General features: G+C 41.1%; 1 protein-coding gene across 4 annotated transcripts in view; it reads left to right on the top strand.

Annotated features, from left to right (window-relative positions):
* Positions 1-12,462, top strand: part of LOC141139567 (ankyrin repeat and MYND domain-containing protein 1-like) — a 59,515-nt gene extending 47,053 nt beyond the window's left edge. For all 4 annotated transcript variants that reach the window (XM_073625830.1, XM_073625831.1, XM_073625834.1 and 1 more), the window contains 6 exons: positions 155-286; positions 2,509-2,622; positions 2,793-2,949; positions 4,772-4,853; positions 4,937-5,091; positions 10,716-12,462. In XM_073625830.1, coding sequence (XP_073481931.1) covers positions 155-286; positions 2,509-2,622; positions 2,793-2,949; positions 4,772-4,853; positions 4,937-5,091; positions 10,716-10,870 — 795 coding nt within the window. In that variant the 3' untranslated portion in view covers positions 10,871-12,462. The remainder of the gene's footprint in view (positions 1-154; positions 287-2,508; positions 2,623-2,792; positions 2,950-4,771; positions 4,854-4,936; positions 5,092-10,715) is intronic.
* Positions 12,463-13,162: the final 700 nt, after the last annotated feature.

Below are 13,162 nucleotides of genomic sequence, written 5' to 3' on the forward strand. Positions count from 1 at the left end.
TATATCATATCCACTTGAGGTGATCTTACTTGCTCTGTGGCTTCCTTGTGCAGTCCTCTAGCACATTAACCTTTCTTTTATGCAACTTTATCAGTCTAAAAAAGATGCTTACTGTAGATTGTTGACTATGTGGTATGTGCTGTTTTTTTTCTAGGCTGTGAAAGAGCTATTGGCAAATGGTGCAGATCCCAACCTGCCTCTGAGCAGAGGAGTGGGCAGTGCTCTGTGTGCAGCTGTGAATACTGCATATGAAAAACACAGGACTCTGGCTGCAAGAATTGCTCTGGTACGACAAGAATCTTACTTTGCAAAATCATTTCATGACTTTTTGTTATAAAATATCTACTCTAACTTAAAACAGAAAGGATCGTAAGGGTATTTCCATCTGCCAAATTCCAGTTGACAACCCTCAATTTTTTCTTTTTATGATCACCATTTTTTATGCATTTAGCATAACCTAACATCATTTACTTGTGAGTATTATTATAGTCTAAATACATGAAATGCTGTGCAGGTATAGACTGTTAGCATCATTACTACCCCCATCCACAATTCAGTAGTTCACATCTAAAATTTTTTCCATGTTCTTCCATTTACCTAGATTTGTCAGCCATCCAGTTTCCTTGTTTCTGAAGGTCTAGCGCGTGTCTTGATTTATAGTTTTCATTAAAGAATATTCCCAAGGTCAGTTAATGTAATTGAGCTAGTCAGTAATTAGTTCACTAGTGCTGAGACAGGAATGTATTTAATACATTCTGTGTGAGACAATTAAAGGTACTATGCATATGCTCAATCACTGGAATTATATCGCATCTGTAGGAGATCTTAATCAAAAATTGACTGGTAAATGCTGACATACTAAATAAAAAGGAAAATGATCTGCTTCTTTCCTGAAAATGGCATACTTGCAGAGATGATGACAAACATCATCTGACCTTGTAGCTGTATAATATACTTCCTCATTGGTTAGATCTTTTAAAAGATTATTTTTATTATTAAAAAATATTAGAATTACCTATGAATGTAAATGATGCCACAGAACCAGTAACATAAGGCAAAGAAGTATGCAAACAAGTCAGTGGATCATTAATCAGTGGGTGCATAACAGTGCCAACATATTTGTCAAATATAAACCCAAACAAAAGACATTTGCTCTCTAGAGCTCCACATATAGGTCATTTACCGGGATTCATCAAACTGCATGCAAAAATGTGCTTAAGTCATGCTAAAGTAGTTTCTCAGTCAATAGTATTGCTAGCGCGGTTTAAGGGCAGTAGTGCACAACAGCTCCAGATCTTTGATAATACATTTTAGGAAATTTGCTACTGTAGTGACACCCAAGGCTGCAGTTTAACCCTCTGTTCAATTTACTGCAAGGTTTTTCATTCCTGAAAAGAGCAATGCTGGGAGTGGGAAGGGTTATGCAGGGCTGAGTCAAGCTTTGTTATTTGCAAGTGTCCTATTACTTGGAGGTGGAGTATAACCCAATGGTCTAAAAATTACCTCTTCTGTGTCCCATATCCAAAAAAAGAGATCTTACAGGTAACTCAAAAATCCAGTTTTCTTACAACCTGGGAACCCCCAGAAATATATTGCAGTCCCACATCTAGGGTATCAGCCTGCAGGGTTTGCAGCTTGGGTCTAGATAAGTAATCTGACAAATTTTTCACATAGGCTGCTCAAAGACACACCTAGATTATCACAGCATGTTTGTATGCCAAAGGGAATCTAAAGTCTGATTACAAGCAAATCATTAGCAAATTTCCAATTAAATAAACTAAAGCTAAATAAACAGTCTGTCTGCGTGTCCATCTCTGCTGAGTCAAAAAGGTTCCCCATCTTTACCACATAGACAAGAGCCACTTTCCACACCATAATGTTGCCCACTTCTCCCATTACCTTGCTTTAAAATTACATGCTTTGTTGGTTAGAGATAAAGGCCCCAAACATTTTCTTGAAGTACACTGTATGTGAACCCTTACCTTGTAAAACAACCTGTTCAGTTTTAAATAGAAATGAAGTGCAAAACATGTGTAAGTGTGTATATGTATGTATGTGTATATATATATATATATATATATATATATATATATATATATATATGCCCTCATTTAAAAAAAATGACTGTTCTCAGCTGCATAAAGGGCTTAGAGAGCTAGGGGTGGAGAAACAGCGGTACACTGATCTTCCCAGTGAATGGCTGTGCAGGGGGTGTGTCAGCACAAGTCTTGGCCATTGGAGGACAGGCAGGCTTTTCTCCCAGCACAGCCAGAAAACTGACTACTAGGAAGGATGTGCAAAGAAAGCAGGGGAACTGGCAGGTACACCAATTATTTCACACAAAGTAAGCAATACAAAGAGAATACGATACCTCTTAACACAAGTACATGGTAGAACATGCACATATTAGGAATATGAATGAACTGTCGGAGTACCATATTCTTTAAGTGATCCAACATAAAGGGCTTCTTCTGCTTTTCCTTTATGACACCTAGTTCTCCTTCATAGGTGGACAGACTTATAAAATCTGGAGCCAATATATTAATGCCAATCCTTATAGGAGAAGGAAAGAGGACTGCATTGGGTACAGCTACAGACTATGCATACTACAAATACTTCCAGGTAGAGTATATCTGAATTTCTAAGGTGGTGATCATACTGCAGGATGAGAAAACATATCAATTGTGTACAAGCAGTAAAGTAGGTATATTCTTATGATAGTATTTATGCCTGAATATAAACTTCTTGTGATTGAGTAGTGTATATTCTACAAGATCAGCTGTATATTACAGGATAAGAAGATAGCACACACACCATACCATGCGTTGTCCCCAGAGGAAAGGGACATTTTTAATGCACGAAAACAACTCTTGGAGCACTTGGGAGAACTTACTCGAGAGGCTGTTAAAGCAAAAGAAAAAAAGGAGTGGGCAAATGATGGTATAATCCGTAAGTACATAACTGTGTGCAAATCAATTCTTCTATTATTGTGCTTTCAAAGACAGTCCCAGATTCTGAAGATTTCTTATTGAAAATACTAGTCCTGGTATTCTTTCTAAACAATAGTGGATAGAATGGACTCCAAGATAACAGGTCCACTTCAGTTTTTGTCCAATTTGCAGTATAGTGCTACTGATACACACATCCTGAAATTGCCCTAAGCTCTACAAATAGTTGAATAGATGTTGATGTCGTATCTACACAGTTTCCAGTAGAGGATGACCTTGATTTCCACTAGCTGAGTCCCTTTGATTCTGGCAAACTGTCTACGGAACTGTGTGGAAGTGGCAATGGGGTGTTATGCCTAGTACACACGTGCCGAATGTCATGAGACATTGGCTGGTACAATAAAACCTCTCCCACATTCCGCTTGTGCGTATGTCAGCCAGAAGTCGGCTGTTTGGCTTCTCTCGGACACAGGGGCGAATCCGGAGGGGGGAAAATTCCCCTTTGCCCCCCCTCCCCAAGAAAATATTACAAACTCAGAGTCTCACATTCAGAATCAGCAGCAATGGCGCTGGGACCCTCTTGTTGCACCGCCGCTGGCCTGGCCTCTACTGGCCGCCGCATTGGTTGCAATCGCCTGCTGCCTCGCCATCTGTGACATCACGTTCAAGGTGGAGGGCGAGGCCCCAGCATTCAGAGCGGAGGAAGATTTAACTTCTTCCTCCTCTGTGCCTAGTGAATGTTGGCTCCACCCACCTCTTCCCTCCATCTTCTCCAGCGCAGCGTGGGGGAAGGGAACTGTGCCAGCCAGCCTGCCAGGATTAGAGCAGAGCATGTCTGAATAGCTTCCTGCCAATCTGCACCTGCCTGAGTGATGTGAGGGTGAGGCGGATCGTGGATGAAATAAAACATATACGCATTATTAGCAAATTCTTTATTTAGCATATTCTCATTGTTTTGAGATTTAAGGAAGGTTAGGGCTGTATGATACGTTAAATACATTTCTGTGAGCAACACCTTATTTTCTGGCAGTGCCCCTCCCAAGACTAAACTCTGGATCCGCCCCTGGTCGGACAAGAATGCTGGAAAGCCAATGGCTGAGAGCGTCGGTCATCCGACAGCAATCAAGGCAAAATGTCCCAAATTGTGACCCAGACAGCAAGAAAAACATGGTAAAGTTCTGAGGTTTCCCCCTTCTATCAAAACTAACCAATACAGTTGAGTACTGTTGGGTATGTGTTTAAAATATAACTAAAGGAAAAACTTTTTGTTTAGTTTTGAATAGAGTGGAGAGGGATTTGAGCGCTTGTTGGTTTTTATTGCTGTCTGTGCCCCCTTTAAGGACCTCTCCTTTCACCTTCTCTATTTGACAGTTATCACTGAAAGTGAAAGTAAAAGAAAATCCCAAATTTTGGGTTGTTCTCAGAAAAGTAATAGAGGGGAAATCTTCCAATGGGGACACTAATTTTGGTGACCTGGGGGGCCTCAACGGACTACCTTAATTTGCAGGGATTTCCTCTCATTTCCTGTTTGGCTATGGGACAGGAAGTGAAGGTAAATCTCCACAATGGGACACAAATGGCAAAAAAAAAAAAAAAATGGCAGGGGTTATAACCCTCCCTTACTCTATCCAAAATGTAAAAAAAAAAAAAAAGTTTTGCCTATAATTCTATTTTACATGTGACAGAACTGTGTTAAGCCTGCATTGACTGTGTACTCATTTATGTCTTTAAGGATTGCAATGGTTATGTTGATATAATGTGCAGTGAACAGGTCTTGTTGGAGGTGATAATGGTATTGTGTATATTGATGACATTTATTGCAGGTAGCTCGTCTACACACACAGCTCCAGAGAGAAAAGTGAACACACATGAAGCATTAGGAGAAGAGCACACGTATGCACCCAAGTGAGTGATCTGTTTGTCTGTTATTTTTCTTGGGTACACCATTAATTCTGAGGTTTTGACACTTTTTATATTTGTGCATTTAGAAAAACATTTTTCAAACACTGTTATCAGTGTGGCCGTTCTGTTGGAGTCAAGCTGACCCCATGTTTACGCTGTTACTCAATATACACATGCAGCAAACAATGCAAGCACAAATCGTGGACTGAACTTCATAAAGATGAATGTCTTCAGCTTTCAGGTAAACAGCCAATGTTGATGTGCATAAAAAAAAAAACTGTTTGGATTATGAACTTTGCTTTATTTCTAGGCGTATTTACCATTTTAGGACAAAAGTGCAGATGTGACCTATTTCACTCCGATTCTCTACTCCTAACTACTGAAAACCGACAGTAGGGGGTGCTTCAAGTTCATGGATGTATTGATGTTAATTTAGTTCAGCAGACCCCTTGGAAGGCTGTTTGCTACTGTAAATGAATGACAGTTTTTTTGGTGGAGGAATGTTTAAGTATCTCTAGTTTCTCATTGATAATAAGCATATTAGAAGCAGTGAATCAATGGGGATACTATAAAGGAAAATAATTGGATTTACATATACTTTAAAGTGGAATTCAGGCTATACACCTAACTAGCCTTAAAACTGTCCCCTCCACCCTCCTAACACCTTTGCTAACTAACCTGTGTGAGAAAGATGTATATACTTATATATTTTAAGGCCACTCCGTTCCAGTCACATGATCTCCTCGTTGGCCAGTGGGCAGAGGAGAGAGCTCTGCGACAATTGCTAGTAAAGCCTGGAGCTGTGACTTCACCCATAGGCTTCGATTGCCAATCCATTTTTGCAGTTCCCTCTTCTCCCCACTGGCTGACACAGGGGGTCATGTAACCAGACTGGAGCAGCCTAAAAAGATAGGCAAGTATATAAATCTTTCTTACACAGGTTAGTTAGCATAGGTGTTAGGAGTGGGGAGGAGGTTTTAAGGCTAGTTAGGTGTATAGCCAGAATTTCTGTTTAAACTGTTAATTTCTTTTTTTCTTTTTCAAGTATTTTATTGGGATTTCACGTGTGTGAAGAGCCAAAGGAGAATCATAACAGTGGTAACAGGACAATGAACAGAAGGAGGTTTGGGCCTCCCATAGGTTACAAAACAAGGCGAACAATAACATGGCAAATCAAAAAGGTTGTTACTATTTAGGCTCAATTTACACCTGAGCGTAGCAATTTACTGGCGTTTTTCTGGCATTTTAAGTGTTTTTGCAGCTTTTTACAATAGTTTTTAAAGCGTTTTAGAAGTGTATTACAAGCGTTTTACAGCTTCAGACATTTTTGTTTAGCCAATAGAAAGCACTATGGGGAGGAGAGCGAGAGAAAATTAGGGGTGGAGAGCTGCTGTTTGAGCAGAAAACGAGCGACAAAATGCTCATAAAATGCTCAAGTCAGGCTTTTCTATAGAAGTATATGGGGCCAAAAACGCTTGTAATCTGCCAAAACGAAACTTGTGTACTTTTTTGAGTGACAGGCGTTTTGCTTCAGGTGACAGAAAACTCAGTTGTGAACAGGGGCCATTGAAATGAATGCGATTTGGCTTGAAACTGAAAATCTCTTAGGTGTGAACAGGGCCTCAGTGAAGCCTTGTGGCTGGTCTATATTGAAAACCTACAGTATCTCACAAAAGTGAGTACACCCCTCACATTTTTGTAAATATTTTATTATATCTTTTCATGTGACAACAATGAAGAAATGACACTTTGCTACAATGTAAAGTAGTGAGTGTACAGCTTGTATAACAGTGTAAATTTGCTGTCCCCTCAAAATAATTCAACGCACAGCCATTAATGTCTACACTGCTGGCAACAAAAGTGAGTACACCCCTAAGTGAAAATGTCCAAATTGGGCCCGAAGTGTTAATATTTTGTGTGGCCACCATTATTTTCCAGCACTGTCTTAACCCTCTTGGGCATGGAGTTGACCAGAGCTTCACAGGTTGCCACTGGAGTCCTCTTCCACTCCTCCATGATGATATCACGGAGCTGGTGGATGTTAGAGACATTGCGCTCCTCCACCTTCCATTTGAGGATGCCCCACAGATGCTCAATATGGTTTAGGTCTGGAGACATGCTTGGCCAGTCCATCACCTTTACCCTCAGCTTCTTTAGCAAGGCAGTGGTCATCTTGGAGGTGTGTTTGGGGTCGTTATCATGTTGGAATACTTCCCTGTGGCCCAGTCTCTGAAGGGAAGGTATCATGCTTTGCTTCAGTATGTCACAGTACATGTTGGCATTTATGGTTCCCTCAATGAACTGTAGCTACCTATTGGCGGCAGCACTCATGCAGCCCCAGACCATGACACTCCCACCACCATGCTTGACTGTAGGCAAGACACACTTGTCTTTGTACTCCTCACCTGGTTGCCACCACACGCTTGACACCATCTGAACCAAGTAAATTTATACTGGTCTCATCAGACCACAGGACCTGGTTCCAGTAATCCATGTCCTTAGTCTGCTTGTCTTCAGCAAACTGTTTGCAGGCTTTCTTGTGCATCATTTTTAGAAGAGGCTTCCTTTTGGGAAGACAGCCATGCAGACCAATTTGATGCAGTGTGCGGCGTATGGTCTGAGCACTGACAGGATCACCCCCCACCCCTTCAACCTCTGCAGCAATGCTGGCAGCACTCATACATCTGTTTCCCAAAGACATCCTCTGAATATGAAGCTGAGCATGTGCACTCAACTCCTTTGGTCAACCATGGCGAGGCATGTTCTGAGTGGAACCTGTCCTGTTAAAGCGCTGTATGGTCTTGGCCACCGAGCTGCAGCTCAGTTTCCGGTTCTTGGCAATCTTCTTATAGCCTAAGCCATCTTTATGTAGAGCAACAATTCTCTTTTTCAGATCCTCAGAGAGTTCTTTGCCATGAGGTGCCATGTTGAACTTCCAGTGACCAGTATGAGAGAGTGAGAGCGATAACACCAAATTTAACACACCTGCTCCCTATTCACACCTGAGATCTTGTAATACTAAGGAGTCACATGACACTGGGGAGGAAAAATGGCTAATTGGGCCCAATTTGGACATTTTCACTTAGGTGTGTACTCACTTTTGTTTCCAGCGGTTTAGACATTAATGGCTGTGTGTTGAGTTATTTTGAGGGGACAGCAAATTTACACTGTTATACAAGCTGTACACTCACTACTTTATATTGTAGCAAAGTGTCATTTATTCAGTGTTGTCACATTAAAAGATAGAATAAAATATTTACAAAAATGTGAGGGGTGTACTCACTTTTGTAAGATACTGTATATGAGTGCTCCAATGGGAGCCTAATGACCATTATTGTCAATGAAATAAAAAAGAAGTCAAGTAACAGTGTAATATAACAGTGTTCATGTTTCCATGAATAAAGTGTACTGTAAAGTATGTAGACAAAGTCAAGTTGAGAATAAACTGTAAATTCCGTTGGGTTCAGGGATTGATTTGAATAGTTCTATGTAGTCTGTAGCACTGATATAAACTCATTAGTGATATAGAAATGAGTAAATAGTCAATTTTGGAAGAGGAGTTGTGCATTGTGCTGAAACCAATGATGATGTTCCTGTTAAAAGCCTGTTACATTTCATATAAAAACCCCACTGTAAGCATGGGTTCACACATATGCGATGCGGAAACCAGCGCGATTCCAGCGCCGGATCCCACCTCGCATCTCTCCCGCAGGCAGTTCACACTGCCCTCTGGAAACCACTGCGGGTGTCAATACAATGTTAATGACACCGGGATGTGCAGTCAGGGCAGTTCATGTTTACATTAACAATAAAAAATAAAAAATCGAGCTTCGAGGGTCGTAGTTCGGAGACCTGAGGTCTCAGAGACCCCAAATTTGGGAGGTATGTAGTCTAAGTCCTACCCCACCACTGGTAATCAGCAATTTTTATCGTGACTGCGACATTATGGCGGACACATCGGAAATTTTTGGCGCTATTTTGGGACCATTCACATTTATACAGCGATCAGTGCTATAAAAATGCATTGATTACTGTGTAAATGTGACTGGCAGTGAGTGAAGGGGTAACCAGGAGGGGGCACTGAAGGGGTTAAGTGTGTCCTAGGGATGTGTTCCAACTGTAGGGGGGATGGGCTACGTGTGTCACGACACTGATCACCGCTCCCGATCACAGGGAGCTGTGATTGGTGTCCTGTCACTAGGAAGAATGGGGAAATGCTTTTTTACATCAGTATTTCCCCGTTCTTCCTCTCCGTGAGACGATCAAGGGTTTCCCTGTGGACATCGAGTCTGCAGGACCCACAATCACACTCACGGAGCTCGCGGCGGCGCGTGCCCACAAAGCCACGTCTTAAAGGCGACATACAGGTACGTTAATATATGAAACAATAATGTGTGGCACTATAGAAAATACTGAAAATCTATATTGGTGAATATAGAGTCACAATAGATTCACAATCCATTGTGACTCTATATTCACCAATATAGATTTTCAGTATTTTCTATAGCGCCACACATTATTGTTTCATTTATTTCTCACAATTAGTCTGATTGCTGTGTTTTTTTTGTCTAGAGTTGGCGCACAATTTCTTTGTTTATAGGTACGTTAATATGCCTGTACATTCCATTCTGCCGATGTATATCGGCGTGAGTCGGTCGGCAAGGGGTTAATATTGTGCACACTGGTGGAATGGCGCCAAACTTCAGTACTTAAAAATCTTAATAGGTGATGCTTTGATTTTTTTTACAGATTACATGTTTGGAGTTAGAGAGGAGGTCTAGTGCTAGAATTATTGTTCTCGCTCTAACGATCGCGGCGTATGTAACCTGTGTGTATCAGGCTCTGATACTAGCCAGTGCCTCACCAGCCACTGACCTCACCGCACATCCCTGAATGGCACCCTCAGATCGTGGTGCGAACTGTGAACTTGCACAGGAATCAGATCGCATGGGTGATAACACCCACGCAATCCGATTCCAGTGCGGGGAAAAAAAAGTCCCTGCACTATTTTCCTGCGAATCCACAACTGTATGGCTGAACTCGCATTGCACAGACATCGCATGCGATCGGCACCGCAGTGAGGGTGTGAATCACATGCAATGTCTGTGTTCGCACAAGGAACCTGGGCTCAAGCTGAATATTGGTATAAAATGCAAAGCTGCTGAAATCCTAAAATACCACAAACTAACACCTTCACCTACGTTCCTTAAAATGGCAGGGCACCTTATAATGTAGTTCAGTAGCTGACATCCTGGAAAATGGAGTTTGTTCCTTCCCCTGCACTATATCATGCTAATTGACAGCACAGCTTACACTTAGGGAAGCACTGAAAGCCTGCTTAGCATCATGGGAGCTGATTTGTTTTATTGCTTCAGTAGAGAAGCAGTGGTTGCCCACTTGTAAAATATAAACTTCACTCATGGATTTTTATTTTTAGAGGCTTCACTAGTAAGGGTTTTAAAATGGTAATGAGATGATTAGATGCCATCATTACAGCCACCAGCAATGCTCTTCAAAGTAAACCAGTAATTAAAGTAACCCAAATTCCCGTACTCTGTGCTAGGCGCCATCCAATACCTTAACCTGATTATTGCTGCCCTGATCCCCACCGCTAGGAAATAATGACAATAGCCAGTAATGTTGGTTCCATGCAGCAGCATTGGGCCTGGCAATTGACGTCTTGAGTTTCTTTGCACTGCATTATGGAACAGAAGGGGGATTATCGCATATTTCTTAATATTGGAAAGCATCGTATCAAGATGGTGGCCCGGAGATATGGCATATGGGTGGGTAACTGACAATATGAGCTGCATTCCTACAATAGAAAATTAACTCTTATTTCTCTCTTTTTTTTTTTTTTTTAAGGAAAGCTCAGCAGTAAGATGACTCCAGGCAGAGGTGATTGGAGCAGTCCTACAAAGAGCCTGCACGCTGACAGGGAACCCTCAAGTCATGGTCCCAGGCCTCATACTGCTGGGCACAGTGTAGCTGCCACCACTGAGAATTATAGCTTTAATTAACAGAAATGAAGTGAACAGTATTGTAACAGCATTGGTTTACTTTCTTGCATAGAGATTTCTCTTCATTAAACCCTAATATCACGTTGAATTTAAATCCAGAAGAAATACTCCAGGTGTATCAAAACAAAAGTTACACTTGGTTTTCTTTAGCAGCCATATCCCAAGTAGAAAAGTCTGCTCCTGCCAGTGTGATGTAGAGAGCTAACATGCCCCCTGCCACATCAAAGCTAGAACCACGTGCTTTGGTGATTGTAGAGCTATAGGTCAGACACAACGGGGGCATGGCAGACCTCTGCAGAGAGACCACTGCTTCCACACGGAGAGAAAGAGTCCCTACTTACAGCATGCTGGCAGGTGACAGGCTTTTCTACTGTGTGACTATTTTCTAAAATGTAAGTCTATGCACACCTCTTGTTTTGATACACATTTGCAATTTATTTAAACTGAAAGTTCAAGTGGGCTTTAAAGTACACCTGCCGTGAGAGATATTGTTCATTTTCTGCTGAAAAATGTAGTTACCTGCTTGTTATACTGACCTCTGGCATCAATACTTTCTGAATCACTGCTCAGAATAAAGTATGCAGATTAGGATAAAAATGATTGAATAATAGAGGGTTACAATGACAGCCAGGCAAACAGAATTATTACAAGAGGCCAACAGCGTCAGCCTGAATATTGCTTTCATGTCAGGTTTCCTAATAATGTTTTCTTTTTTTTCCCCTAAAATTTTTTTTATCAGTAATGCTATTCATAAAATCGCTGAGAGCCTGACCTTATTTTGTGCATGTACAGTATATCCGCAGGTCTCCTATGCACTAAAGCCGCTTTCCTGATTTATAGCATCTCTACGCAGCTTTGTCTCTTTGGAAAGCTGCTCTGGGTGATTTCTCCGCTCACTTTTTCCATATATTAAAAGTGTAAATAATTCAGTGAATTCCACCAATTTATAAATATTTTTTACTGTTTTTATTGTCAATGATCTTGCCAAACTGGCATAATCCTTCAAAGTGGACCTTCAGTCATGTTTTCATCTTTCCATCTATTAAATCTTCTGCCCTTGTTGTTTTACCTTTGTATAGTAAAACATTTTTTTTCTGCCAGTAAATACCTTATACAGCCCACTTCCTGTTTATTGTCTGGTAAAAAGCCTAGGCTTATGACATCATGCACAGCTCTCTCTCGCTCGTGTGAAAGTTTGCCAGGAAGGGAGGGGGGGATGAGTCATAAGAGGGCTAATTAGAGCTGCAGAGCTGGAGGTGTGTGTCTGTGTAAATCCAGGAAGTGAACAGGCAGCAGCTTCAGCTGCCCACAGTTAAAATGATTGCAGCCAGACTTAGTGGAGCGAGATTTCTGCAGCATATTTGACAAGTACAGAATCACAGTATATATAAAATATTATGCAAAGTGGTTGGAGGGAAGCTTCAGAATGGCAAAGATGTTTTTATTACAAACTATGTGAGCAGACTGCAGTTCCTCTTCTTCCAGGCAGTAGATTTTATTTTAGAATTGGCCATTTTTTACACAAATGTGCCTGCTTTTCAGCTCATTTTGACCTCATGAATAGTGTTAATAAAGAAAACCATTACAATCATGATTTGCATGTTTTCATACATACGCTAATTGTTTCATCCTCTTTTACAAGACAAGAGCATGGCATATATAATGCAACATTTTATGTGCATTTGTTACTGAAACACTCTAAGCATTCATGCACATGGGGCTTACACAGGAATTTTAGATGCTTGCCGTTATTTCCCAGCCCTCCCATACAAGTAAATGTATGAGAGCGTGCTCTTGTAAACGTCAATGATTTTTTACATCAGCGCTTACCTGCGAATGCACGTTCGACATATTTCCTGAACACAAAACTTTCACTTTTGGAAAAGACAACATGGGCAAATGCAGATGCAAAGAAGCATTTTCATTTACAAGAGCATGCCGTGTACTGCCATTCACTTGTATGACAGATTATACACGGCACTTGCGGCTCTCCAGATGCAGGAAAGTGCTGGGAAATGATGCCATTCATCTAAAATGCCTGTGTAAGCCCCTTGTACATGAATCCCACATGTTCCTTTACTGGTCCACAAAATACCCTGATAATTTAAGTGTACCTGTTGCCTTCACATGGTGAGGGAAGCAGTTACTGAGCAGAACCAAAAGTGTAATAAGCATACCCACACCCTACTAATACCTTAAGCTTCTGCAACAAACACTTTTTTCAGTATCACAATATTCAAAATTGCATATGCAGCGCTACAGTGCCTTGAAAAAGTATTCATACTCATTTAA

Source organism: Aquarana catesbeiana, linkage group LG04 (assembly GCF_042186555.1).
Source record: "Aquarana catesbeiana isolate 2022-GZ linkage group LG04, ASM4218655v1, whole genome shotgun sequence".
In the NCBI taxonomy this organism is placed as follows: Eukaryota; Metazoa; Chordata; class Amphibia; order Anura; family Ranidae; genus Aquarana; species Aquarana catesbeiana.